At 50.2% G+C, this 27,933-nt stretch overlaps 5 protein-coding genes across 5 annotated transcripts; 2 read left to right on the forward strand and 3 right to left on the reverse strand.

The window, feature by feature from the left end:
* Positions 1-1,163: 1,163 nt before the first annotated feature.
* On the reverse strand, positions 1,164-2,444 carry NEUTE1DRAFT_120283 (uncharacterized protein; the record flags this gene model as incomplete). The annotated part of the gene is made up of 3 exons (XM_009850065.1): positions 1,164-1,223; positions 1,275-2,289; positions 2,411-2,444. The coding sequence occupies one exon, from the start codon at positions 2,282-2,284 to the stop codon at positions 1,574-1,576; it is 711 nt and encodes a 236-aa protein (XP_009848367.1).
* A 962-nt stretch (positions 2,445-3,406) lies between these two features.
* On the forward strand, positions 3,407-8,289 carry NEUTE1DRAFT_77160 (uncharacterized protein; the record flags this gene model as incomplete). The annotated part of the gene is made up of 5 exons (XM_009850066.1): positions 3,407-4,463; positions 4,547-5,074; positions 5,140-6,047; positions 6,099-6,978; positions 7,061-8,289. 5 exons carry the CDS (start codon positions 3,407-3,409, stop codon positions 8,287-8,289), a joined length of 4,602 nt encoding a protein of 1,533 aa, XP_009848368.1.
* Positions 8,290-9,062: 773 nt separating this feature from the next.
* On the reverse strand, positions 9,063-12,364 carry NEUTE1DRAFT_77164 (uncharacterized protein; the record flags this gene model as incomplete). Its single annotated transcript, XM_009850067.1, has 4 exons — positions 9,063-10,438; positions 10,560-10,885; positions 10,951-11,381; positions 11,828-12,364. 4 exons carry the CDS (start codon positions 12,183-12,185, stop codon positions 9,574-9,576), a joined length of 1,980 nt encoding a protein of 659 aa, XP_009848369.1.
* Positions 12,365-19,686: 7,322 nt separating this feature from the next.
* Positions 19,687-23,326, reverse strand: NEUTE1DRAFT_135230 (uncharacterized protein; the record flags this gene model as incomplete). The annotated part of the gene is made up of 5 exons (XM_009850068.1): positions 19,687-19,897; positions 19,953-21,116; positions 21,176-21,522; positions 21,592-23,189; positions 23,281-23,326. 5 exons carry the CDS (start codon positions 23,324-23,326, stop codon positions 19,687-19,689), a joined length of 3,366 nt encoding a protein of 1,121 aa, XP_009848370.1.
* A 1,126-nt stretch (positions 23,327-24,452) lies between these two features.
* Positions 24,453-26,420, forward strand: NEUTE1DRAFT_120286 (uncharacterized protein; the record flags this gene model as incomplete). The annotated part of the gene is made up of 3 exons (XM_009850069.1): positions 24,453-24,511; positions 24,583-24,610; positions 24,669-26,420. The coding sequence occupies 3 exons, from the start codon at positions 24,453-24,455 to the stop codon at positions 26,418-26,420; spliced, it is 1,839 nt and encodes a 612-aa protein (XP_009848371.1).
* Positions 26,421-27,933: the final 1,513 nt, after the last annotated feature.

Below are 27,933 nucleotides of genomic sequence, written 5' to 3' on the forward strand. Positions count from 1 at the left end.
TGGATGATGAAACAAGAGCTATTTTGAGTTCTCGACAACGCCTCAGGGTGATGCTTGTTGTCCCATGATTGCCAGGATTGCCAAGGATACCGTCTCAAAATCCATGGCAAGCCTGTTGAGTGCCAATGTCCAGGAATAGCCGCAGCAAGCGCTCAATGATCTGTTGAAGTTTTCGTCCGAGGTGTAGGCAGAAAAAAGTTGTACTCGAAGAGATCATGAATCTGTGTCGGCGGGGTCCATATTTGATTGGGGAATGGCTCAATCTGGAAACGTCGACATGGTCTGAGTCCGTCGTATGATGCATTCCTTCCGTCCAACATCCACTCCGCATTGCACACCAACAACCTTTTGTGAGTCCCCGAAATTAAGAAGAAAAAGAAAGAGCAAGACCGCCATTCTCATGTTGTTATTGCTTTTCTAATCGAATATAAAAAAAGCAAAAATAACTTTGCTGTCCTTTTTCCACCCAGGTGAGTTATTATTGCATGATGCTGGGCCCGGCTTGGATACTGTGATGAGGTGAGATTGAATGGACGAGGTAAACCGAGGAGTTGAAATGGCCGGTTGTGAGTGAAATCAGTTCCGAGTAATGGCTCGGTATCTCCTTCTCAATGAAAACAGCTCCGTCTTGCTTGAACAGAAAAGTGCGACAGAGATCCGGATCTCTTGACGATATCAGAAGGAGAGGTATTTCGCGGTCTATACATCTAGCATTAGCAGTGCGATTTGGGAAGGAGCCTTTTGACCAAGCGATGGTGGTTTGTTGAGATATCAGTTTATGTTGTACCACTCCGGTTTGATATGACAAACTTTGAAACAGACCATAGAGGAATGACAGGTAACGGAAAATCACAAAGGGGGGGTGCTGGCCTAGAAATTATTGGTGTATGGCGCATAAAAGCTGACGGTAGACTTGATGGTAAGACATCAACGTGAAAGGGCGTGCGTGGTAAAGCGGACGTTGTTAGGAGAAGCTATTCTAGTAGGTAAATGGCCAAGAAAAATGGGGGGTCCTGTTGGCTGTTATCACCGAAGAAAGCCATGAACGTTTGCATCTGATCACGGAGATAAGGGGCATAACAGCATACAGGCTACATCCGGAGAGTACGGCTTGTTCGTTCAAACGGATGCACTGGGTTGACAACGAACCGGGACAAAGGATCCTAGTGCCAATGGTTTGGGATCGGAGTGAGGCCGGACTGTTCCAGGAAAGCCCCAATGTACTAAACCCCCGTCAGTAAAAGACTTTGAAGATGGGATTAGAGGTCACCTACACAGAAGGAAGTCCAATGGACTATTTCCATGACTGCTCTAGCCCTCTTCAACCATGTCCATAACATCCCCGCACATAAATATCTGGCCATTCTTACAGCGACGATGGTCGCAAGACATGGGTCACCAGGGGATGAGAACAGCCCAGGACCCCGGAACATGGCAAGCCGAATCCCATTAATATACAGATTTTACACATGGCTACAAATGGAGTAGAGCTTGTGGCCAACCGAGCAAACGTTCAAATCTGACGGCAGCTCGACCAACCCAATCATCCATGACCATAGCCCGATTGATTTGTTTAGTAGAAGCCCATCTTCTCCCTTAGGGCCTTGCGCTCCGCCACACCTCTCTTGAAGCGCACCTCGGCGCGTCTACGCTCACCACCGTCGACCTTGTGTCCTCTCTTGTCTTCCCACATGCCCTCAGTGACGGCGAGCTTGGCGACGCCCTTCTGGACCGGCAAGGCATAGGGGCCAACGATTGTAGAAACGCCCTTGACCTTGTAGCCCTTGACCTTGACACGTTCGCCTTCAGAAACCTCCTCGACGTTCTGGTTGGCGGGGACGTTGACGACCTTTCGTGAAGTTCTGGTAGGGCTTGCTTCCTTCTCATGGATCTTCAGGTAAGCGACACCGTTTTCAACGTGCTTGAGGTCGCCACCGATGCCGAACTTGCCCTCCCTGAATCGTTGCCTCCATCGCAGCAGGTAGCGTCTTGCCCTTGGGGGCTCGACGCCGAGTTCTCTCAGTTGGTCGGTAGTGAGGGTGAAGAGGGCCTCCCACGTGGGGAACTTGTCGGCATGTTGTTTGAGGTCGCGACCGATCAAGGTCAGGAAGGTAGGGACGTCGGGGACGAAGGGGGTCGGCTTGGGGATGAGGGGCAGCTGGGCGGCAGTCTTATGCGCCCATCGTGCGTGTGCGTTGAGCCCAGGGGCAGTGGCGGGGGCCGAGACGGCGCAGGGCCGGAAGAGGAGTCCAAGGGTGGACTGGATCCGGAGGAAGGACTTCATCCGTGCTGGGTCAAGTCTAAAGTGTTAGTGGGCAAGTAAACAAATAATAAACTGGCAAAGTCGCAGGTCGCAAAGGCCATGGGAAGACCACAGTGATTGGGAAGTGGGATGAGGAAAAGTGCGTACCTATTGCAGAGGTGTCGCCAGCAATCGGTCAAGGTTGTCCGCTCATATCACGGAGCCGGGGAAAGAGACGGGGGGAGATATTGTGGATGGAGATTCCTTAACAAATTCCGGCCCCGGGACTGACTGGTCGCGCGCGGGCAGTCGGTTCGGTGGACTCCCGTCGCTTGGGAAAGTTTTCCTCCGCAGCCCGCTTCGCCCGCCCGAAATCTGGAGCCGGGACCACTGACCGGTCTGAGCGCCCGACGTCCAGCGTCTGAAGCTGCCGGTGGGGTTCAAGGTAGCTCCCGCCCGTCTATGAGCCAATGACAAGCGCTCTTTTCCACGGGGTAAAGTGGCGTCCCTGCATCACCTATGTTACTGCGTACACAGCACGGTTAGGTGGGTTCATGCCAAGACCCTTATTAGCAGGGCAGCCCTATAAACTTACAAGTACACTACGTACACTATTCTAGAATAGTACCTAGGTACTGTTCCAGCTTGTACGCCCGCGTGTAATTCCTTAGGTTCTGCGTTGCCTGTCCCTCCATGCGCAGCCGAGCTCTTCTTGCCTTAACAATTTCCTGTCTCCCTCCTTATTACTTACCTCTAGGTACTCCTCTTCTTACTCATCTCTTCCTGCTTCATGCACCTTCATCTTCAGGTTCACCAACTCACAGGTTGGTCATCTGGATCTGTTGGACGGCCGTGCCTCTTGGCGCCCATTCACTGTGCTTCCATTCACGGGCCCTCCCGTCCTGGGTATTTAGGCTGCCCTGCTTTTTCCCTTCTTCCCTGTTCCTACTACCAGAATCAACACCTTTTCGTCGTCCCAGTCCAACAGCTGTTCATCCTCCATCGCCAACCTCGAGCATGCCGGCAGCATCGGGCTGTTCATCACAGAAACGAAGCACATCCATGCCGTGGAATTTCCAGACCACTGCCACCCACTTGCTTTGGTTGACGAACGTTGGTCAACCTCATCACGACGAGATCATTTTTCTTTGACTTGTCGCCAAAATGCCTCCAAAGAAAAAGTCCCAAGGGCAGTCTCGACAACCCCGATCAGACTGGGAAGCCAACCCTGAAAACGTAGCCGCATTTGTCGACCATGTTCGGTCCGTTGGACTTGATCCCGCCGTTTCCACAACTGATGCCGAACAGGACATTGAAGTTCGACCTGCTAAGCGCCCAAAACTTTCGCGGGGCGTGTTCAAACCTAGCGATGCCGTTTGTATCGACGAGCACACAGTCGCCCTTCCTGTCCGTGATACTGCGGCTATTCCCAAAGATTTTAGTCTCAACAAGCAAAACATAGGAGACTACGTAGACGTTTGGGTGGTGAATGCCAAACCCGACCGCCGTGATCCAGAACGTGGCGCCTGGTACTTGCATCTCGCTCCTAGCAAAAACAGCAGTCGCGCAAATAAGAACAAGAACGCCCATATCTGCTATGCCCTCAAGACAAGGACCATCTCTTCAAAACTCGCTCTCATGGCCCGTGTTGCCAAGACACAATCATTTGACCCTGGGTCGCCGGGCTATCTTTGGACAGCTGTGGATATCGCCATCCGTCAAGAAGGAGCATCTGTCAAGATCGATGTCACTCTCAGACTAATGTGGAACACTAGTACAGATGTGTACCAGTCCAAGGTTCAGCAGGGGCTGAAAACTCAGGTGCTGATGGCGTATTACCCGAATTTACTCGTGTCAGCGCAGGAGACCATCGCATGGACTCCACAGCATTTCTACGAAGCAGCGCATACTCCAACGCCCAATATTTCTGACGGACATCTCGCGACAGCAAGGATCCCCAGTCTGGAGACGGACCTTTATCCCTTCCAGCGAAGGGCTGTCAAGTGGCTTCTACACCGTGAAGGCGTCGAATGGAGTGGCCTTCCTCAACCCGATGGCCAGCCTTTGGTCCAACCCTCCGAGAGCGGAGATTCGTCTCTTCTCCCTGCCTTTTTCCACCAGGTTAAGAAGCTCGATGGCGAAACGTTTTATATCAGCCCGTTATTTGGCATAGTGGTAAAGGACATTACGAAGCTCCCGTCTAATGATATGGTTAAAGGTGGTATTTTGGCCGAGGAAATGGGTAACTTTTGCCCCTGGATTTGATTGCTGTGGGCTCAAAGCAGAATCACTGACTTTTGATAGGTCTTGGAAAAACCGTCGAAGTGATTGCTCTCACGGTGCTTCACAAACGCCCACCAGGCCCAACAGTGGCATATGACGCTTTTCTTGGCCGCGAGCTCCAAACAACAGGAGCGACCCTGATAATAACGCCTTTACCTCTTCTCGATCAATGGCTTTCCGAATTGAACCGCCATGCACCGACTTTGAAGGTGGTTTACTATCCAGGGCTGAAAAAGGCGGCCAAGATGAAGGGTGTAGACCTTTCGTCCACGCAATTGGCTCAGCAGGATGTGGTCATCACCACTTATGAAGTTCTTCGGACCGAGATCTGGTCAGCCGTCGATCATCCTGAACGATCCATGCGCGGAAAAAAGCAATACGAGCGCCAGACATCTCCCCTTGTCGAGCTTGGGTGGTGGCGTGTCTGCATTGACGAGGCCCAGATGGTGGAAAACTGGAACAGCAACACTGCCGTACTTGCAAGACGTATTCCCCGCGTTCATGCTTGGGCAATCACTGGCACTCCGGTGAAGGACGACATCCAGAAAGGTGAAAATTCCACCTGAAAGGCTAGGTCGCCTTTGGTTTGACAATGGCTAACGGATGGCATCCAGATCTACGAGGCCTTCTGAACTTCCTCCGAGTTGAGCCGTATGCCTCGGATAAAGAGGCCTGGGGAGCCTTAATGTCCGACAAGGCGCGCTTCAAGAGCCTGTTCGGCTCCATCACAATGCGGCACACGAAGAGTATGGTCAGAAGCGAAATATCGATTCCGTCCCAGAAACGACATGTGATCACGATGCCCTTCAGCGCCGTGGAGGAACAACATTACCGGACCGTATTCAGAGAGCTCGTCAACAACTGCGGCTTGGATGTTGAGGGAAATCCAATTCAGGAAGACTGGGACCCCGAAGACCCTTTCACGCAACAAGGCATGCGGACTGCCCTCGATCAGCTGCGGCAATTGACCCTTCACCCTGAAGTGGGAAATCGAAACCGCAAGGCCTTAGGCAAAAGGTCGGGTCGCCCTATGCGAACAGTGGCCGAGGTCCTTGATGCAATGCTAGAGCAGAGTGATGGTGCCATCAGGAGTGATCAACGTAGTCTCCTGCTCATGCAGCTCAAAAGAGGACAAATTCTGGCTGGAATGGACCGCGTCCAGGATGCACTAACTATTTGGGAGGATGTCCGCGCGAAAAGTGTAGAGATGGTAGCGGAGTGCCGGAAACAGCTTGAAGCGGAGCTTGCGAAAGACCCTGTGGTACCGTCAGGTGCGAAGGAAGATAGCGAATCGGATGATGACGAGGACATCTCAGCTGGACTCAAAGATGCCCGTCGGCGACTGAGATTCGCCCTTGAAGTTCTGCACATGGCCATGTTTCTGTGCGCAAACGGATATTACTCTAGCAAGACGGACGACAAGTTGACTGTTCCGGACTCTGATGAGTTCAAGCGGCTGGACAAACTGGAATCCGAAGGCTACGACCTTGCGAAGGCTATCAGGAAGGAAATCCTGCAAGAGGTACATTCACATTCCTATCTTTTGTGCGACGTGTACTAACAGACAGTTTAGAGTTACGGCAAGGCGAGGAAGCTGATGGACAAGCTCGATGAATGTCGCCAGAAGCAAGACTTTGCGGTCATCCCCGCAGTGGATATACCCGAAGAAAGCGGCGTCGAATGTAGTAACATCATCATCGCTCTCGAGGGTATATACGAGGCCCTTGACCGGCAGGCCGACAAGCTCGACGAATGGAGAGAGCATGTCATCCAACTTCTGCTCAAGCCGTTGGTGGATGAGGACAATACCGATGTTGAAGCCACAGGCCAAGAATACGAGGAATCAACAAAGCTTCAGGATGAGATTCTGGCATATGTACAGGTTTTGAAGGCCGCTATCGCCGACCGACAAGCCGTGATATCTGGGCAACAAAACGGCCTGGTCGAACACGAAGTTGGGGTGGTGCTTAAAATGGCACGCGATGATATGGAAGTGGAAGCAGGCCACGAGCCGCCCGAATCGGCCAAGCGGATCCTCGAGCTCTTTGCCCTTCGCGAAAGTGTCAAGCCGAAGTTCAAGGAAGGCGATGGTCATACATCCCTGAGAGGCATTATCTCGAAACTTCGAGCCGTGATGACGGATTTGCGACATCAGGAAGCGAGTGGGAGCAAAAGAGCAAGGCTTGAGCTTGCTTTGGCAGAGAGATTGTTAAAGTCAACCCAGGCTCAGCATACGGACCAAGGCAAAGCAGCGACAGCCATGGAACAAGAGGTGGAGAACTTCACTGACATCTTGAACGCACGTCTTGATTTCTACCGGCAACTCCAACAAGTTTCAGACTCGGTAGAAGAGTACACGGGGGCCACGAACGAACAAGCCCTACAGAGGGCTATCGACGAGGAAGAAAGGTTGAAGACGAAAGTGGCCACAGCGGAGTCGAAGCATCGTTACCGTAAGTTACGCCTATTGCGAGACACTTGTGCTGTGATTTCATGTTCTATGGTGTAACATGATGTACTGACACCCTATTACAGTGCTTCATCTTAAACAAGCCGATGCTTCCTCCGACGAGGAGCGAATGTGTGTCATCTGCCAGTCACCATTCTCCATCGGCGTCTTGACAGTCTGCGGCCACCAGTTTTGCAAAGAGTGCATCACAATGTGGTTCACAGCTCACCACAACTGCCCGGTGTGCAAGCGACCCCTTCATCGCTCTAACCTGCACAACATCACATACAAACCTCAAGAACTCAAAGTCCATTCGGAAGGCCACAACACCCGCGACTCCAACAAGCAGCTAGCCCCTCGCGACCAGCAACCAACGTCACCGTCCAAGTCCAAAAAGCACACATCCATATACACCGAATTCAACCCCTCCAAACTCGCCGAGATCCAAAACATCGACCTCGAAAACGGCCCGCACTACACCACCAAAGTCGACACCCTAATCCGCCACCTCCTCTGGCTGCGCCAATCCGACCCCGGCGCCAAGTCCATTGTCTTTTCGCAATACCAGGACTTCCTCTACGTGTTAGCTCAGGCCTTTGAACGCTACCACATCGGCTACTCCTCATTCTACCGCAGTGCTGTGTCCAGCGTCGCCTCCTTCCGTGAAGACCCCTCCATCGAAGTCTTTTTGCTGCACGCACGTGCCCACGCGAGTGGGCTGAACCTGGTCAACGCCAGCCATGTGTTCCTCTGCGAACCGCTGCTTAACACGGCGCTGGAGTTGCAGGCTATTGCGAGAGTTGACAGGATTGGTCAGAAGCAGGAGACGACGGTGTGGTTGTATATCGTGGACGGGACGGTGGAGCAGAATGTCTATGAGTTGAGTGTGAAGAGGCGGTTGGAGCATATGGAGAGGCGTGCTACTGTTGGTGGTACTGCTGATTCTTCTTCTTCTTCTTCTTCTTCAACAAACACGAAAACAAGGGGGGAGGCAAAGGACAAAGAAAAGGAGTCCGAGACACTCGAAGACATAAGTCTTGACGCGGCCAACGCGCAGGAGATGCAACAGGCGCATCTGAGTAAACTGATGGGTAAAGGATCGGATGGGGTGGTGGGCGAGGCAGTGGATCAGAATGATTTGTGGACGTGTTTGTTTGGGGGTGTCAAGTCTGCTGGACGGACATCAACAACTACTGAAACTGGTGGCGGCGGAGTTGGTAATAATAATGAGGAGGCGGAGAGGTTGTTGGTGGAGAATCCGGTAACGAGAGGGTTCTTAGCTGGGGAGGCGGCTGAGGGAAGGAATAGAATGTGAAGAGGCGGTGAAGCTCCAAATCAAAGAGGAGGAGATGGAATTGCAGGAATTGGAGTGTCGGAGTGATATATACCCAGGGTTTAGTCCGCGGTCAAGATGATGATTGAGATGGTGTTTTTTATTCGAGTTGGTAGTCCAGACAGTGCGCGAGGTACACCAAGATACATATCTATCATCTAAATTTCTCAGTCTCTGTCTAAATCATTACAGAGGGAGGTAAGATCTTAGTTATGGTAACAAAATAAGAAATCTTAACCGCCCTATCTACCTGTCCATCCACGAGGAGCATGTCTGTATAGCATTCTCGGCTTTAAGAGTTCGCTATCTCTCCGCCTGCACTGGGTACCCAAAAGGACTGACACGAGGAAGGTAAACCAAAAATAACGGTGCGTCATGAGCCCGACGCCGACACCGAGGACGGGAAGAAAAAGGCAGCCGTAGATAGTGACAAACGCAATGTGGAAATCCAGTTACGGCACAAGTGATTATATACCTCTACAGGATGCAGAAGGATATCTCGGGTTCTTCGCGGGGCCAGTGTCTGTAATCTTGCCGAATCGACTCGCGACTACGGATGTCAGATATGCAGAGTTGATAATAAAAGATGTGCCATTTGCATCTAACAGCCGTCAAAAGCGAGTAATGTGGGCAGTCGGACACCTTCAACCCTGCAACTTGGAATTCGGTCGTCGCGAGTTTATTCGGTACGAAATCTTGTTTCTGGATCACTGTCCGGTCAGAGAGCGAGGGGATCACCAAAGTGAGTTTAAGCTGATGATAATCAAAGAAGATCTTTCGAAAATGTACAATGAATCCTTCGCAATGTTACCTGTTCCCTTCAGTGATCTAAACCCGCTATAAGCGTGTTTTTCTTGTTCCATGGTAACGCCAAATCAACCTCTTTTGACTCTAGCAGTGTGCATCTAATGCCGAGTGACCCATGTTAGAACATGGGCATCTCTCGCTGTCCCATGGGGTATGTGCATCCAACATGGTCTTTTAGAAGTAAGTACCGAAACGCTCAAGATCCATCCAATCCTTTCTTGACTGGAAAGGGATCTTTATTAATGGTAGTAATGGATCCCGCTTATTTGCCATTCCAACTCTTCAACAGTAAAGCAATCATCCTGTGAGTCTGGCAATCACTAGGATAAAATAAATCAGGTTCCAAACGCCAAAATGATAAACTCCAACCCAACTCTTGCCATATCCACCCATCCCATCTACCCATCTATCTTTCTATCCATTTTGTGAACACCCGTTTGGACGTATCTATGAGACCTTCTAAAACTTGGGGTCGTAGATGTGCTGCTTGATGTACCTCTCGAGGTCAACATCACCCCACTCCTCCCACTCAAGCCACTGCTCTTCCGGTAGGGCGCTGACGCCTTCACGGCGGGCAGACTTCATCACCTCACGCGCAACAATGACGCTAGCCTCACGGACACGGTCAATGCGGGGGTAGATAAGGCCTTGCTTGACCTCATCGGCATTGAGGGAGTTAGCCAGGGCAGCGGCCGAGGTGTAGATCATGTCATCGGTGACTCTGCTAGCCTTGGCGAGGATGGCACCAAGACCAATACCGGGGAAGACGTAGACGTTGTTACCCTGGTTAGGGTGATATGTTACACCGTTCGTAGTGTAGCTGGAGAAGGGAGAACCGGAAGCAAAGAGCACGGTTCCTTCAGTCCAGTCAATGGCCTCCTTGAACGTACATTCAGCCTTGGTGAGAGGGTTGCTGAGGGGGAAGAGGATGGGCCTGCGGCCAAGTCCTCCGGCGTCGACGGAAGCCTTGAGGGCGCGGACGACCGACTCGGTAAAGACGCCATGAGTGGCGGTAAGACCGACAAGCGCACTGGGCTTGACGTACTCGATAACCTCCTCGAGGGTGCGGAACTGATGGCCGTTGTTGTCGGTACGGGCGAAGTACTTTTTGTGTTCGGCCAGCTTATCACCGCGATCCTTGGTCACGAGGCCCTTGGTATCAACAAGCCAGAACTTGTCCTTAGCTTGTTGCTCCGAGAGGCCACGCTTGGTATAGTACTCGACCAGTTGCTTGGCAACGCCAACACCGGCGGAGCCAGCTCCCATAAAGACAAGACGTTGCTCCTCGATAGGAACATTTGAAAGGTTGACGGCACCAATGTAACTATATTGTACAACGTACTGTCAGCAATTTGTCTCACGCTCACAAGTCACTTTTTGAAACGTGGGATTTCCCATTCAAGTAACTTCATCTTCTGCAGGGCTGGAGGGGTTTTCCAACTTACCCGGCGAGGACAACAGCTCCAGTTCCCTGGATATCATCGTTGAAGCACTTGTACTGATCGCGGTACCGATCGAGGTAGTTGAAAGCCTTTTCACTTTCAAAGTCCTCAAACTGCACAACCATGTCCGGGAAGACTTCAGCGGCAGCCTCCATGAACTCGTCCATGAACTCCTGTTGCTCGGCAACCGGGATACGCTTCTGACGAAGGCCCAAGTAGAGGGGGTCCTTCAGGTTGGTCTCGTTGGCGGTACCGCAGTCGAGGACGATAGGGAGCGTCTTGTCCGGGTGAATACCAGCAGCAGCCGTGTACAAAGCTAGCTTACCGATCTGGTACATGTTAGTGTCTTGCCAGCGTATGCAATTGAGTAATTGCCGAAAAAAAAAACACTTACCGGAATGCCAACACCATTGACACCTAGGTCTCCCAAACCGAGAATGCGGGAACCGTCAGTGACGACACAAATCTCGGGCTGAGGATAGGGCCAATTCCTCAAGATTGTACGGATCGACTTCCTTTGTTTGATCGAAATGTACAGCGCTTCTGGCCGAGTGTAGAGGGTCGAGTACTGGAGGCAAACGTCGCCAATGGTGGGAGTGTAGACCAATGGCATCATCTCCTTGGCATGATCCATCAGGAGGCGGTAGAAGAGGTCGACGTTTTGGCTCTTGATGGTCGACAGGTAGAGATACCTGTCAATGTCGGTTTGACGGGTGCGGATCATCTTGAGCGCACGCTCAACCTGCTTCTCGGAGTCCTCCATGACGTGCGGAATAAGTCCGGTCAAGTTCTTGGCCACACGCTCTTCAGGAGTGAATGACGTCCCTTTGGGTGAAATGCGAAAATCAGCAACTGCGGCCATGTTGTGTACGAGGGGTGACGAGGACGGTTCTGGCGAATGTGACACAGACGGAGATACAGAAACTGTTGAGCCAGAAACAGATGAAGTCGAAGAAAGACGGGGTCGGGGAAAAGAAGATGGGAGAAAACGTGAATATAAGCAAGTCTGGCGTGCATGCAGAAGTCTGGCAGACCAAGGCATGATAGCACCTTGACGGACAGCAGAGACTGATGATGCGAGCATGGCCAGACTGACTCAAGGAAGCCGTGGACAACCAAGCTCGGGTGCTGCAGTGATAAGAGACAGGGACAGGAGAAGCAGCGTGGGACGTGGAGGAAAACGAAGGAAGTGGAAGAAAATAAACAAACAAACGAACAACAACAAAAAAAAAAAAAAGAAAAAAAGAAAAAAAAAAGACCAGTAAGCTTACCCTTGTTCCAGTGGGGTTGGTTGAGCACCTGGTAACCCCGGGCCTCTTCCTGGGAAATATACTCGGTAGTGGTCTCCTGGTGGACCTCGCCGTACGTTTTTTGGCAGTAGCCTTTCAGTGTGTCGAGGTTGGCCATCTTCAGAGCCTCTTCAATGGTTGATAGATCAACGGAAGACATCGGATTCGAAGCCGAGGTGCGCCGAACCGAAGACATGGACAAGCGCTTTCCTGCACTGAAGGTGGACGAGTGGGAGGAGCGTGCGGACGCAACTGATGCAGACGAGTGAGGGGAGCTGGACCGCGGGGTCGAGAAATCGGAGCCTGAAGAAGTGCTGAAAGCGTACGAAGTGGAAGCCATTGAGTATGGGGAGGAAAGCGAAGACGGGTCCAGAAAAGCCAGGAAAGGGCGGATTAAAGAAGACAAATCGTCGAGGTGGCCGGAGAGGTTAAAGTAAGGGCTGGGGAGGGTCCGATACCAGCCTAGCAGGTTACTCGCACTAAACGTTCTGGAAAGGGAATTTGGAGGTGAGGTGTAAGTCGAGGGGTTGCGATTGGTCTGCGACTTATTAATGGTAGGGCCGGGGTCTGGACTGGAGGTACCGGTACTTGTAGATGCACCAGCAGAAGAAGTAGTAGCGACGAGTGTAGAAGCAGCGAACCGTGAAGCAAGCAACAGACTCTGTGTCAAAGCCAAAGAGGATAGATGATGAGAAGAAGTTCTTCCAGCATCCGGTTTACTCGAGAGGACCGGCCGACTTAATACCTTTTGCAGTCGAGGAGCGGTTGCGCCGGACATGAGCACCGTCCAGGGCGAAACGGGGAGTCTGTTTTTACCCATGCGACGCGAAATTGAGATGGAACGCTATGTCTTTTTTTGTTGCTTTCACCTGATTCCTGCTACCTTCTGCTCTCTCTAGTTGGGCATCAAGAGGGCCGCTGTTAGCTGCCGAGTATGTAGCATATCTGGTGAAAACGGCCAGGAGGTTCTCAAGTGCTTGGGGTGTTGCTTTGTCGTGACAGACGCCTGTCTGGCGGGTTTCGGGAGCCGGGGTATGGCTGTTTCAAGGGCCGCCTGGCCATCATGGAGAAGGGTGTCTGAGTGTGTGTCTGTGTCCTTGCCTCTGGCGAGGGGAGTCTTCTCCGAATTCTGCCGCCGGCTGTGGATTCCATTACACACGGCCGGCGCCTTGACGCTTCCATGAACGGTTGGGGGAGGGTCCGGATGGTGTGTGGGTTGGATCTGGCCTGGCCGGCTGGGCATGCCCTAAAGAGGAAAAGAAAGAAAACATACCTAGGGGAGTGTAACACACCTTGCACACACGCGTGGTCCAGCCGTTGGAGACACCCGAATACACCCGGTTGGGTTTGCTCAGTGTGACCGCTTATTGCTGCGACGAATATGCGGCTTTGAATGCCTTCGGGAAAGTGTTGTACCGGAACGTGGGAAATCGACAACAAATGCTGAAAACGATATCCGCGAATCGGTCGGTACAATGATGTTGTTGTTACGGTAGCAGCTCTAGGTACGAATAGCGTCTATGTACCTTGCTTCTACACACAAACTGGAGGTAACAGGAACGGCAGATCCCGGCCACCAAAATGATATGATGATGATTGATCAACACCAAGAATAGTGAGGAAAGGTAAGGCAGGCTCATACGACGCGAAGCAAGTGAGGGCAAGATCGAGGAGATGGAGGAAACGACTGAAAGGCTGCAAGGGCAGGCGGTTTTACGTGGAGGATGCTCTTTCCCGTTCCATCTGTCGACGGGCTCTCCCTTCCGGTATCGCACCGGTCTTTCACCTCTGCGTCCCGTCTCGTCATCTTTTTAGAACAGTCATTTTTGGGAAGAGGTCGTGTGCTCCTCAGTAGTGTTCCACTGAAATTCTCTTCAAGGCAAAAAAAACGGGCAATCCCCACGTCCGGCAATGGTTCGGGGTGTGGCCGGCGTCGTGTATTTCGAGTTCAGAGTGCAAAAGGAGTCAGAATGTGGTTGAGTTACGTATGGACAGTGGACTTTGGGGCACGTCACAGCCTCTGGGCTGTAAATCCTTCCTGTCACGCTGGAAATGCAGGTGCCGTCCGCGTGCGATGCCGCTTGTTAGACCCGAAGTCCCCACCGCTACTCCACCGCTTAGCGGCTAGCGACTCCGTAGAATCCATCACAGTTTCCCGCTGCTTACGCAGTAGGATTCCACTTTTCCACCATTCAGACATTTTGAGCTTTGCATGAGTGTCGAATCTTCAAGGCCCCCGCAGCTGATGTGAGAACTGCAATAGACATTGCACGGTGAGAGTTCTTCTATAGTGGCATTTGTCCTCAACTTGGATATGGTAACACCCAGCCTAATTTGAATACTAAAGAATGAACAAGGCATAATGGATCGGACGTCCGAGTATTCAGTTGTGTGTCCTGAACTCTACCTACCTAGACTTACTCAGATCTGACATACAGCGCTGATTCCTTCCAGCCCAGTTCCCTTTCCACTCGTCTACTGTGTACCTCTACTTCTTCCGCAGCTTTGTGACCGGAAAGTTTTTGAGAGTCACGCAGTGCTTTTGTTCCATGCGATGGGCAGCAGCAACCGTCGACTTCAAGGCACCAGTTTGTGGAGAAGTGGATTTCGAATCCGTCAAACCTCTTTTCGATACAGCCCAGGGGCTGCAGGGTGATCACCCCGCTGTCCAATCAGCTTCTCCAATTACATTCAGCAGCTTCTTAATCGGGCTAGCGGGCCCTTCCCGCTTGGTTGCAAATGTGTAACACAGTAACATCGGGGATGAAAACACCGGGACGTCGAATTCCACCTCCGATTTTGTTCAGTTTGCTTCCAACTCCCGTCGGTTTCTCGGAATGGTTTCGTAACTTTTTCCATCAAGCTCCCAACAAACCGTTTATCCAACTTTCCGCTCTGCAATTGTAACGCCTACGATTGGCAAGTTGTCCGCAATCCATCCACTTTTTTGGGCGGAAGCCCTTGAAGTCATCACGGCGCAATTACGGCTAAAAGGGGTCGCAAAATCCGCGAAGGAATCATGAGACACTGAAAACTGTGGACCGCAACATTTTAGTGGGTGCCAGCTCAGGGCTGGAGTGCTGAATGCGAAGGGTTGTACCACTCCCTACTGTCGCACCACGATCTTTTCGTCCAGATGCTGACATATCCGTCGCACTACAGCTTTCCACTCTTGTGGTCTGGATGCGGATTCCCACAGGTCGTATGTATAGCGGTAACAGAATAGATTGGATAGGAATTGCGCCCCCATGGATAGCCCATAAACACGTATGTTCGTGTTCTCCGTCAACATCGCTTCAATCTTCAAACCCTTGTTTGTCATTAACTTGGGCGACAGAATCGTACCGTTAGCTCCGGTCTGGGCCCATAGCATACTGCGATATGGTGAGGTTGGTGATAACTCCCATCCATTTTGCCTCTCTGTCGCGCCAAAAGTATCGTGACCTGCGCGTCAGAATCAGGAAACATGATCAGATCGTTATCTTACTGTCCGCTGGGTGCTAGTGCCTACGGTCACCGTCATCCAGACGTGCCGGACCGGTTTAGGCTGGAGGGTTGCGGTCATGCCGTGTCGGTGAATGTGGATCCCCTCACGAAGCACCCGAAGCACCAGCGGGAGCGTCTCTCGCTTCGACGAACCCTGGGCGTTCAGGGGCTGACCAGGGGAAACAATCAGGCTGGCCAAAACTCACATCCACCCAGGGTGACACGCATCGAATTGACAAAAGCCAAAAATACGACGAAAGACATGGATCCCTGTTCCGACTTCACCCGAAATTGTTGCAGGGCTTTTTTTTCCTTTTTTTTTTCCTTTTTTAGGGCGCTGAGACAATTGAACAGGGAGGGTGACGAGATGCTAAAGTCCGGCCTTCTAGAAACCTTGGCCATCGGAAAAGAAGGCATTGGAGTTGAAAAAATAAAAGCCAAAAGGGGAAAGAAGGTGAGCGATCCCCAAGTCCGCGAATCCCTTCAGCTGTCCGGAACCTGAATGCATCACGCTTATCCCTTCTTTCCCTGCCACCATTTGTTTCAACAATCACGCCCTCCTTCGAACTCAACTCTTTTCAGTTAACCAAGAGCATAGACTGCCGGAGACAAACATTGAGCGGCCAACTGAACCGCCATCCCCAACATCCTGATCGTCCCATGTTTTTCCTTGTCACATGCATGACATGGGACGATCCGATCTGGTGTACCTCGAGCTTTTGCTGGGTCCGCCACCCAGATGTGGCGCCAATACATCAGTGACTGCTTTCATCAATCAACCATTGTTCCATAGCAATCATATGATGAGATGACAAGCTGCAACACGATGGCTGATGTTGACAAGCCGCGGGAGCTTCTACAATGGCCTTCGAACGAGCTCGAGCCTGCAAAACCTTTGGCTCATCTTCTAACGGCCCACCAATGCAAATGCTCGTTCGAGTCCAGCAACTATTGTCAAGTGCTCAACGTTCCCTATGCTCTTACTGATTTCACTCAGATATCTTGCGAACTGTTGCCCAATGTAGCTACTATCTCGGAATTGTGTTCTTTTCTATCACATAATCCATCGCCGTTACCCTGATCTGTATGAAGGTTGACCAACACTCAAACGCATCAACATCTTTCCGCCTCTCTGCACTTTGAACGCCTCCAACGATTTTGAAACCTTCCCCACGATTTACGCAGTAGCAGCAAGTTCCTTGTGGTGGCCGTCTACTTGATGGGGGGAATGGTCTCGAGTCACCCAATCACCGACTACGTCTTGCTCGAGTCAGCCGCAGGGTAGTAAACCGTATCTGGGGTAGCTCTCCTTGGCATGTCTGGATCTCCTCTCAGCTCCTGTCCTGGCAATGTCGTCTTGGCACCATCTATCTCTTTATTGACATATGATTGCCGTGATGCGATCTCGGTAAGCTGGCAGCCAGATCCCCAGGTCTCTGGACCAACGGGAACTATCCATTGATTGTTGGTTGAAGGCCTGGAAGCCCCGGCCGTACCCGGTCAACTCCTTGCTATGACCTGCTTGGCGGAGGTCCACCGCTTCCGAGCAAGCCAAACAAACTAATCCCTGGAGCACTTTGGCTGCACATGATTACGATTTCGGCGCTCAGATTCAACCGATACCATGAGATACCGACAATTTGGTGAAGAATGGTAGCATTCACTAACCCAGGGGCAAGGAGTTTGGGGGAGGCTGTGGCAGGGTCTTGATTGGGGGTTTGGTTGTCATGGTTGGCTTGTCCGGGGTTTGAGGCTCTTGACGAGTGTCGTTGCTCCGCAGCCCCACACTCGACCTCCAAGCATGTGCTCGTGATGTGATGTGGGATGGGTAAGAAAGCCAAGACAAGACATGACTCGAACCACCTTACGATGATCGGGACCGTTTCCACAAACTAAGCATATCTCAACCATACCAAACACCTTGTTTCTTCCCAGCGTTGGCTGATCCCTTCCCCCGGGCTCCCGAGTCATGGCTCCAGATTTTTCAGAACACATGTGTGTGTTTTGCCATAATGGGACTTGTTCGGGTCTTGCCTGTAATTCATTTTCCCTTTTCACAAACCTCCGAGTACATGCAAACCGGACACGCATATGGCAGAGGCCAATGAGGCTGACTGTCGTCAATATCTCATTATACGATTTGGACGATACCAGATACTTTTCGGTTTACCTCTCCGCAAATTATATCGTATATCTTGCTTCTCGACCATACGTAAACTTCACATGCGAATCTTTTGACGATATACTGACATCAACCTCATATCGTCAACACGTCGTCATCATTCTTTTTGCCAATTTATTGGTTGTCGAGCTATTTTCTTACAATTACAATTCAGAGACCCCCTTTGATTGACTACGTCTCAATCATCATCAAATCAATAAAAGCAATCACCCATGGTTTGCAGATGCCAATTTCTTACTTTGATCATCTACATGAATTACATGAATGTATTTATATCAATGACAAGGTGGTCCGTATTTAGCACTTCCATAGCATGCCATCTTCATGTCCGAAACGCATGACCAACAACCCGAAAAACGCAGTGTAAGTAGCCTTGGCAGTTCATGGTGGAGCTCGTTGATGTTTCCAATTTCCATAATGTTTCCTTAGACTTCATCGAGCGATGGGGATGGATGCTTGGGCGGCGGCATCGCGGAGGGGAAAGGATGGCGGAGAGTTCTCCATATAGGTGGTGCCCTCATCATCTCCCATCAATCCGATAAATTCCGCTCTCCGCTTCCCGGGACATGCCCCCGTGGGAAGGCAAATATATTGCGGAGCATTTCCGCCGCACCGAGAGAGAGAGAGAGAGACTGGGAATACGGTGTTACTCTGTGGTGTACACTACCTACCTAGTCACCGAGAAATATGCGAGCAGCGAGCGAATGACGAGTGCACGTGTCTCTCCCGATCAATAGCCATGGGCACATTAGGTACGTTTGAAGTTGGCAATTCGAGGAAAAAGGAGCGAAGATGCTATGCAAGTTACATGTAACATAAACGCAATTATTTCAGGCGGTACTAGAAATATATTCTCCAGTGAACTTGAGATAGATGGTTTGTGACCACAGTTATGTATAAGTAGGTATGCTGCGTAGTTGGTAGAAGGCGCCTGTAACATTGAAGGGAAACACAGAGAGAGATGAGAAGTCATTGATTGGTCTAGTGCGAGTCGGGTAGCTTTTTGCAATCGACCATTTAGTGTAGACGGACTGATGGAGGTGGCGAATTAAAAGTCTCGGTGTCGGAAAAATGAATAGTTAGAATCCGTATCCAACAGGAGAAAAACATTGGAAAAAAAACGGGGGAATAAGAAAACATGAGAAAAAAGAAAGAAAAAAAGGAAAGAAAAAGATACGAAAGCGAGAAACAGCGTTGACAAAAGCGTGCGGGAAAAGCACAAGATTGCATTCAAGGGGTAAAAGAGTGAGTGAGAAATAACACTAGGAAAGAGGATTTGAAGAAAAGAAGAAAAAGGAAAGGAAAGAAAGAAGAGAGACCAGCAAGTGAGCAATAACGTTATTGTGTACAAGACCGAGGGACGTGGTAGAAGATAGCAAATCGGTTAAAGAAAAATACTCATGTCCGAAAACCGGAAACTCCAATTCTATGTCTGAACTCCGTCATTACCTAAAGACTGCCATACACCTCAGGTGACTTCCTGCATGTTCAAACAAGTTATACTCGAATGACTGTGCAAGATACTCTGAGAAAAGGGGGACAAAACAACAGGCTCCAAAGAAGTCATTCAATGATGGCTACAGGACATGGATTGAGCACAGAGATTGTCTGGTCAGTTTTAGTACGGGACTTACTAGGTCAGTTGACAAACCTTGTTGCTCTCGTGTCGTCTGTATCACCTGTTATCAATGTCACACCTGGCATAAGTTGGTCTTTTCTGTAGAATCAATTCTTCACCACAGATATCATATCCTTGACCTTTTGAACGAGTTTCTTAATTTATTTTGTTATCTTGAATTCTATGACATTTGCTTGCATCCTTTGATATATCGCTAATAATTCCCATGCTCCAAGCAGACAAGTTGAACCATATATACCTCTGAACCTGACACTGTCCTCGCCAGCTCAAACAGATGTCCAGTCCCGTCAGTGACATGTGAAGAGTTGCCACCCCTGAAGAAGCAAGGAAAATATTGTCCCAATGGCTCGGCTGCCAGTAAGGCCAAGCTATCTTGGCTCCTCTAGTTGCCTTGAAAATGAAAACTACACGTCTTTCGACTAGGAGCCCATAAAGAGGGTGTAAGGATGAGTACCGCTTGACAAATAGAAAGACATATAGGCGCAATTGTGAGCAACCCAAAGATGCATCGCGTTATGCTGAGAATTGTAATGCTCAGTTTCCTCTGAACAAAAACTGCAAATCCTCAGGGCTCAGCGAATCCATCGCCGCATCATCAGCGTTAATGGTCGAGTTGATCATATTGGTCTTCTTCTCTTGCAGAAGGACCATACGACTCTCGACTGAGTCTTCGATGCAAAGTCGGGTGATCATACAAGGTCGGCTCTGACCAATACGGTGACATCTGTCGGCGGATTGCCATTCACTGCGAGCAAGTTAGTCAGAACGTCTTTCAAGTAACGCCATAAGGGTAAACATACGCGGCTGGGTTCCACCAAGGGTCTACAATGAAAACCCTCGAAGCCTCAGTGAGGTTCAGAGCGACACCTCCTGCTTTGAGGGACACCAAGAAGCACTCGACGTCCACGTTCGTCATGAAGTGGTTGATCGAAGCCTGGCGTTGGGCTGGAGTCATGCTACCGTCAAGCATGACCGTAGTTATACCAGCGCGGCGCAAACGCCACTCAATGAGCTGAAGCATGGTGGTGAACTGGGAGAAGATGATGGACTTATGCGAGGCGTTATCGGATCGGAGCTTGTGGAGTTCGTGTACCAACAATTCTATTTTGGATGACGAAGTCCAATTCTCCATCTTGATCCGGTTGATAATGGATGACTTCTTGACCTGCGCCTCGTCCTGCTCGAGCTCTGGCTGCTCCAGGTCGATGGATAGAGGAATGTGGCAAGAAGGGCAGTTCGGGTCCGTAGCCGAATGCACATACGTCTTGACGCAAACACGGCAGAAGTCGTGCTTGCAACGGGAGCGAATGGCATCTTCGGCAGGCTCATCACAGATGCAGCACACGAGCACGTTTTGACCACCTTCGCCATTCTTCTTCAGAATCAGATCCGGATGGTCGGCAACCTGTCGCATCTGCATAATGAGTCCAAAAATGTTGGCGTAGTTGTTCAGAAGTACACCAGTGGCCACGTATGTGTCGAACTTTCGCTGGCCGCTGGTCATAATGCTGTTTGCAAAATCGTTCTCTACCTCGCCGAAGAACTGACGCTCAACGTTGATCTCCTTGACTGGAAGTTCCATTGCGTTGGTGTGGTCCTTCTTCAGTCTCCGTAGCATGATGCGGTCCGTAAGGATCCGAAGCTTCTTAAAGGCCAAAGCACCCTCACCTCGGTTTCCAAATTTCTGAATGGGGTTGAGGAGCTCTTGGTTGAACACTGAGACGTGTTGCATGGCGCTGTGGTTGCAGTGCTTGCACCTGTTGTCATCGTCCATGCCCCATTCAAGGGTCTTGCAAGGGCATCCCCTGCACAGATAGCATGCGAATGGCCGGATATTGAGGAAGCGGATCAGAGAGAAGAACTCTCCAATGCGGTTTTGTAATGGCGTACCGCTGAGGCACCAGCGATATGTAACCTTGAGAGCGAAGCATGCCTTGGCCGTCATCGTCGTTCGGCTCTTGATGCTGTGGTATGATATGTAAGCCGTTATTCGATAGTCAGTATTCGACGATTCAGGACTCACCTATGTGCTTCGTCCAAAATTACTCTATGCCACTCGGTCTGGTGGACGACGGATTTCTCCTTGTAGAGCCCCTCCTTACGCTTGAAGCCTTTCTCCTGCTTCCGGTACATGGACTCCAAACTGTTGTAAGACATGATAATTACATCATAGCTCTTGATGTTCTTAACAGTGAGGTTCTTGGACTTGGAGTTGGTACCGTGAACGACCAGTGTCTTCAGTGTACCGTCAGTGTATGACTCAATCTCCGTCATCCACTGCATCAAGGCCACAGGAGGCACAAGAACGAGTGAAGGCTTCTTAGCGGGATAATCTGACATGATCAGGGACACTGCCTGAATTGTTTTGCCCTATGATGTGACAAGAAGCAATTAGCACACAGAAACTAAACTGAAATCAAGGAGGAATCCATGACGTACCAGGCCCATCTCGTCGCCGAGAAGTCCTCCTTTCCACTCTGTCTTTTCCATTGCTGTCATCCAGGCCAACCCTTCAAGCTGGAAAGGCTTCAGCTGTCGTGAAATGGACTTTGGCTGTTCAGCCCTACCAGCCTTCAAAACGGGCATGTTCTCCAGGTCTTTCCACATCGTCGTGAGTTCGGGGTGTTGCTTCTCGAGACGGAGTCGGTCTTTCTTAACGCGCCTATTGCTCCGGTACGATCGGTATGCACGCCGGTTGTTCATTTGTGCCCTGATACGATCAAGACCCTCCCCCGCTTCAGCAATATGGGCACCCAAAGTGGCGTCTTCGTCGTCGTCGCTACCATGAACCGAAGCCTGCAAGTTGGGGGGCAAAAGGAAATCAGGGTCCTCGTCAATGGACACGTAACTGCCAGTACCTAGAACCGACATTTCGTCTGCCTCGTCTGGAAGCGATAGGACAGAATCGTCGCTATCGTTCTCGTCCTCCAACTCTGGCGGGGGCGCGACCGCCTTTCCTTTTCCCTTCTGGGCAGCTGAAGGGCGACCCTTACGAAAGCGCTTGCTGAGGAAACGGGCAAGATTTTCGCTATAGTCGCTATAGTTCTCGTCCTCCGACTCTGGCGGGGGCGCGATCGCCTTTCCTTTACCCTTCTGGGCCGCGGAAGGGCGACCTCCCTGGGCGCTGATATCGCTATCATTATCATCAGATTCAAAGGCCGACAGAGAATCAAAATCATCATCGTCATCCTGGGAATCGGCAATCAAGTCTTTAGCTGTCCTAAAGCCAAGAACTTGAGTCGAAGACTGTGCAACACCACGCCTAGTGGAGTTCCGTGTAGGTGCAGACTGTTTTCCTTTTGCAACGGCGGTAGATTTGCCAGTGGCTTTGGATGACGCCCGGACTGGAGACGAGTTGAGCCTTCTTGAGCTGCGACGAAGTCCAAGTGCCCTAACATTGGATGTGGCCGCTTCCTCTTCGGAATCTTCCTCTCCGTATTCCTCAGCCTGAAGTTTCCGGGCAAGTGTAGCATCAGGGGAATCGTCAAAACCATCATCCTCGCTGTCCGCAATGACCTCCTTCTTGGTCTTGCTGCTCGAGACATTGATGTTCCCCCGATGAGAAGACCGCATGCTACGCGGGGTACTGCCCAAATGATCAACTCCGAAAGAGGGTGTCTTAGATGATGATGCTACCTTTGCGTCTTCCTCGTCCTGAAGCATCCGCGCAAGTTTTGCATCGTGACCATCATCTGAGTCATCTTCCTGGCTGTCTGCCACCATGTTTCTCTTCCGCTTGCTAGCTGTAGCAGAGGTACTACTGCGACGCGTTGTTTGCATGGTATGTGAAGCCTTGAGAACAGGTATAGCAACCTCAATCTTAGGCGCGGACTGAGTCGATCTGGTGGACCGTACGTTCTCCTTGAGTAGAGACGGCGTCGGGGTCGCAGCATGACTGGTAAGCGGCGTAGCATACTCACTACCAGATGTATATGTCGCCGGGGTCGGTACGGAAGACGCCGTGGCACTAACGGCTGGGGTGGCCGATTTGCGAGGCCGACCACGAGGTTTCTTGATTTCCGCGATGGGTGCTGCTACTGGAATATTGATGTCAGTCTGTAATCACATTCAAACCATGTGCCAATCTATCTCCAGTTCCAACCGGAAGAGCTTCATTGAAAGACCTACCAACAACCTCGTCGGCCGCAGCCACGGATCTTCTGGTTCTGACCATCTTCCGTGGTAAAACCAGTTCAACCTATTGAACGAGAAGTCTCAAGTTAGGGTAACACCGAGACGGGGTTGATCAGGTGCTTCTGAAGTGTGGTTTTTTGATAAAGAGGAGGGTCCTAAATTCAACCAGTATTTGATGGACAAATAAAGGCAAAGTATCGGACTGCGGGGAACGTCCTGAGGAATCTCGCAAGGTACGAGATTATGCCTGATCGACAAAGTGATAGACAGGCAACAGGTCTTAGGAAAGAAAAAAAAACAGACAATCAGACCACCAATAAACGAGCGGTGAAATTCGCAGGTGAAAAGAGAATGAACGACGTAACGCCCTGCGCTCCCAGATTTCGAAGCGGATGTGTCCCGAATGAAGTTGAAATGGGCACCTTCTAACAAGTGTGGTCCGGGAGGAGGTAGCCACACTCAGTGATTCACAGAGGACGGACAGGAAGGATGAAATGGAGATGCAGCGAGATGCAGGAGAACTGAAATTTCCCGGCACGTCGACAGAAGTCGAGGCGAATCGCCACTGCTCCTTTCATTCACCGGCAAATTCGAAGGCTTTTCAGCTTTCCCGAGTGGGCGACGCAGCTTCCACTTTGTGTTACAAAGCAAGAGACATGATCCGTGGCTCCCCCACTGTGGACAAGGAAAGCGCGCGTCGTCTTAACGCGAGGGCACATGACCTTCCAATGACTTGATTGGTCGAGCTGGTTCCATCCTCAGGCAGAAGCAGCTCTTACAGGGCAGTTCCTCCCTTGGCACGGTGCAGACTGCCTGAAAGAGGCACCTTTGTCGCAAACTTTAATGGAATTTGCCCCTCATCACGTCCCGCCACGGGCGTCACTTCCCGTACTGTCGTTGCTGTGCTTCCCCTTCACCTTTCTTTTGCCCGAAACTTTTTTCCAAACATCGCCCTTCCTGCGTTTGTTTTTGTTTCTTCTTCTGGAGACCTTCATTTGTTTTCGTCGCTCGTCCAGAGTTGTAGACACTTCCATACTGCTCGACTGACAGTTCTCAACACCCCATCGCTATAACCCAGATAGCATCACAGGGAACTTTCGCCGGTGCACGGCCCCGCCAAAATGTAAGTCGTTTGTTGTTGACGATCGATCAGCAAACGACCACTAATGTCACCCACCAGGTCGAGACAGCAGAACAACAGGGCCGGTCGTCAGATTAGGGGACCGTACGTTCTCACAAATTTTCCCCGAATTTTTATTTGGCGAACAAACATCGAAATGCTGACACTTTTCGCAGTCAATCGGCTCTGACCGATTTCTTGGCCGTAAGTGATCCAGCTCGGAGACCCCAGTGTTGTCAAAATCCTCACATTTTGCATCTAGTCGCACAATATCTCGGCCAACCAGATTCGTCTTGATGCCGATGCGCGACGAAGAGCAGCAGAACAGGAGAATGGGGCTAGTAGCTCCTCAAATCAGCAGCAGGTTGCGGAAGACGAAGTGGGAGAGTCATCTACAGTCACAACCTCTGTTACTGTCACAACCAGGACATCCCGACGAAAGAAGGACCAAAAGGTCATTGACAAGATCAAAGCCAGCAAAACCTACCAGAAGCGGAAGCGAAATGCAGGCGAGGATGACGCAGATGACGATTTGCTGGACACTTTGCTTCGGGAGCGCGCGCCTTTACCCGGCCAGATGGACAATTGCGCCAACTGCGGGAAGCGGTTCACTGTCACTGCATACTCACGCAATCATCCCGATGGAGGCTTGCTGTGCAGCCCCTGTGGAAAAGAGATGGATAAAGATGCGCCGCCAAAGAAGAAGCCAGCCAAGCGGGCTGCTGCCGGTCCGGTAGGGAGACGCCGACAGATCCAAAGCAAAATTCTGGACGGCACATTTCAACTTGGAGCCAAGAGCTTGATGACGCTCTGCATTGAGACTCTGGCTAAGAACATTGATCTGGCTGAAGATCTGGGCGATTTGCCTCAGCCCGTCATCGATAAAATCGCCCGGAAGCTCTCGAAACATAGACTTCTCAACCCTACAACTCTCAGTCTTTTTTTGCAGCCAACGGCCGATGAGGTCTGCATCTACGACGGCGCCAAGCTTTCCGCCGACGATTATATCCGCATCTTTCAGACCGTACCAGGACTGAAAAGGCTGAAAGCCAGGAACGCCATCCACTTCAAAGACGAAGTCATGGATTTCCTTGTCTCTCGTAAAACAGAGCTCGAGGACCTTTACCTGCATGGCTCTAATCTCATTGCCGAAGAGAAATGGCTGGAGTTTCTCCAAAAGAAGGGAAAATCCCTACAATCACTCCGCGTTTACTGGACGGACAAGCACTTTGGCGACTCTGCTCTGGCCGCCCTTCCCTCTTCATGTCCGTCCTTGGTTCGTCTTAAGGCATGCCACAATCAGAAGATCACCGGCGAAGGCGTCAAGCACCTCGCCCAACTCCACCACCTCAAGCACCTGAGCATTGATCTGCGCAATCACGTCCATTCGGATGTATATGTCAACGTTCTCTCCTCTATCGGTCCTAATCTCGAGACGTTCTCTATCACGCGCGAGATTGAACTGGACAACACTGTCCTGGACGCTATACACAACCACTGTCGCTCGCTGCAGAAGCTGCGCATAACCGACAGCGAAGTCATGACGGATGAAGGCTTTGCCCGCCTCTTTACCAACTGGGAGAACAAGTGCTTACTGTTTGTTGACCTGCAAAAATGTCGACAGGTAGACTCGGCAAACCCGCGCCAAAACCCGGACAACATCGGCTTGTGCGACAGAGGCTTCAAGGCATTGATGGCACATTCCGGAAGAAAGATCCAGCACCTGAATGTGCACGGGTGCAGACACATCTCAGCAAAAGCCTTTGAGGAGGTCTTCCCTTCGGATGGCAAAAAGGTTTATCCTGAGTTGAAAAACCTGGAAATCAGCTTTTGTGAGGAGGTAACGGATTTCGTTGTTGGAAGCATTTTCAAGTGCTGTCCCAATCTGCATGAGCTGAATGTGTTTGGCTGCATGAAGGTGAAGAGTGTGAGGGTACCCAAGGGAAAGATTCTTGTGGGAGTACCGAATGCGCTGGGAATGGTCATCGAGGGTGTTGATGATGACGAAGAGTGAGTGGCAGCAGTTGTGTGCCTGTGTTTGTCACGCCCCTTCTCCCCATCTCTGCGTTTCTTCGATTTCCACACCCTAGTGGAGCGTCTTTTATCTTTAGGTATGCTTGGCGTTTTTTGCTGAACTCTAGTTCTTGTGTGCTACATATGTACATTGGGGAGGAGCGGGCGCAGGAATATGAAAATGGTCACCTCGATACATCTTTGTTGGGTTAAAATTCATTGTAAACTAATTGCCATCCCTTAACAATTCGGATAGTCAGCTGAAACTGAAGGAAAGGGCCACGCTATCTTCTCTAGATCAGCCCTTGAGGCTTTGTTTAGATCAGTCTAGAACCGACACCATCAAGTCGAGCAATTACCACTACCCAGTCCTTGTAAGCTAGTTGAGGTTTGCTTGTAATACGTACGATAATAGTACGCACTTCAAGCAATGCCGGCGACAGCGGTCTCAAGCATTACTGTATACTAACCTACATACTGATCTCCCTGCAATGCCACCCACCTGTCAGTCACAAGCACATGCGGTGTACCTACATTTGCGGTCGCACGATATCAATTCTCTACCTCTCAAGTTGAGAAGGGCGCAACCTAAGGTCGAACAAAACGAAGGGTTGCTCAAAAACAACAGTGTGGAGTCCTTCCCCACATTCTACTCGTCCCGCAGCGGGTCCGCATAACGGGAACGTGTCAGATAAAAGAGGTGACCAGGGTGGCCAGCCTAGACCTTACGTAAGCGGGCTACGCTGGTATTACCTCGATACTAGATTTTCTGTGTGAGGGATTTTCCCAATATAGAGCTCTATACAATATATAGTCTGCACCCTCTATTAAATTAATACCCCTGCTCGTACCCGTATTCTATAATTAAGAATCTTATATGTAATAATTACTAATTAAAGTAATCCGGGTAGATATAGTACAGCAATTACCTACCAAAATAAATAAAGTAATACAACGCAATGTAATAATATCTACTTCTATTGATTTTAAGACTGTTAGCGAGGTTATCTTTAATAAATTTGAAGATTAGTATCTTTGGGAGAAGGGATTTAAAGATAAGGTTTTTAATAAGGAGCTCTAGTCTTTTATTAACCCGGATCTCGAAAAGCGAATCCCTTAGCCTACTACTCCTATTAAACTACTAATTACTAATTTTTAAGAATTTTTTAAAGATATTTAAATTTAGTAATAGATTTTTAAAACTACAAAAGTAAACGATAGCCCCCCAGTAGTTGATACCCGGCTATTTTAAATTACCCGGTTAACTATAATCCCGGCCTAGACCCTAATATTTATTTAAGCTTTAACTCCTCTTAATCCGCCCGTAAAGGTCTCCTTTACTACTAAGCGCCTAAGCTTTATATTTAAGTCTAATTTTTATAATTATAAAGCGGCTCTAATTAATTACCGCTATAAAAAGAAGGATTAAAATAAATTTATTACTAATATTAATAATATTAAGAATTAGACAAAGAAGTATACTATAAAGAAGTTTTATTTAACCTACTTCCTAA

This window comes from Neurospora tetrasperma (genome assembly GCF_000213175.1).
Source record: "Neurospora tetrasperma FGSC 2508 unplaced genomic scaffold NEUTE1scaffold_1, whole genome shotgun sequence".
NCBI lineage: Eukaryota > Fungi > Ascomycota > Sordariomycetes > Sordariales > Sordariaceae > Neurospora > Neurospora tetrasperma.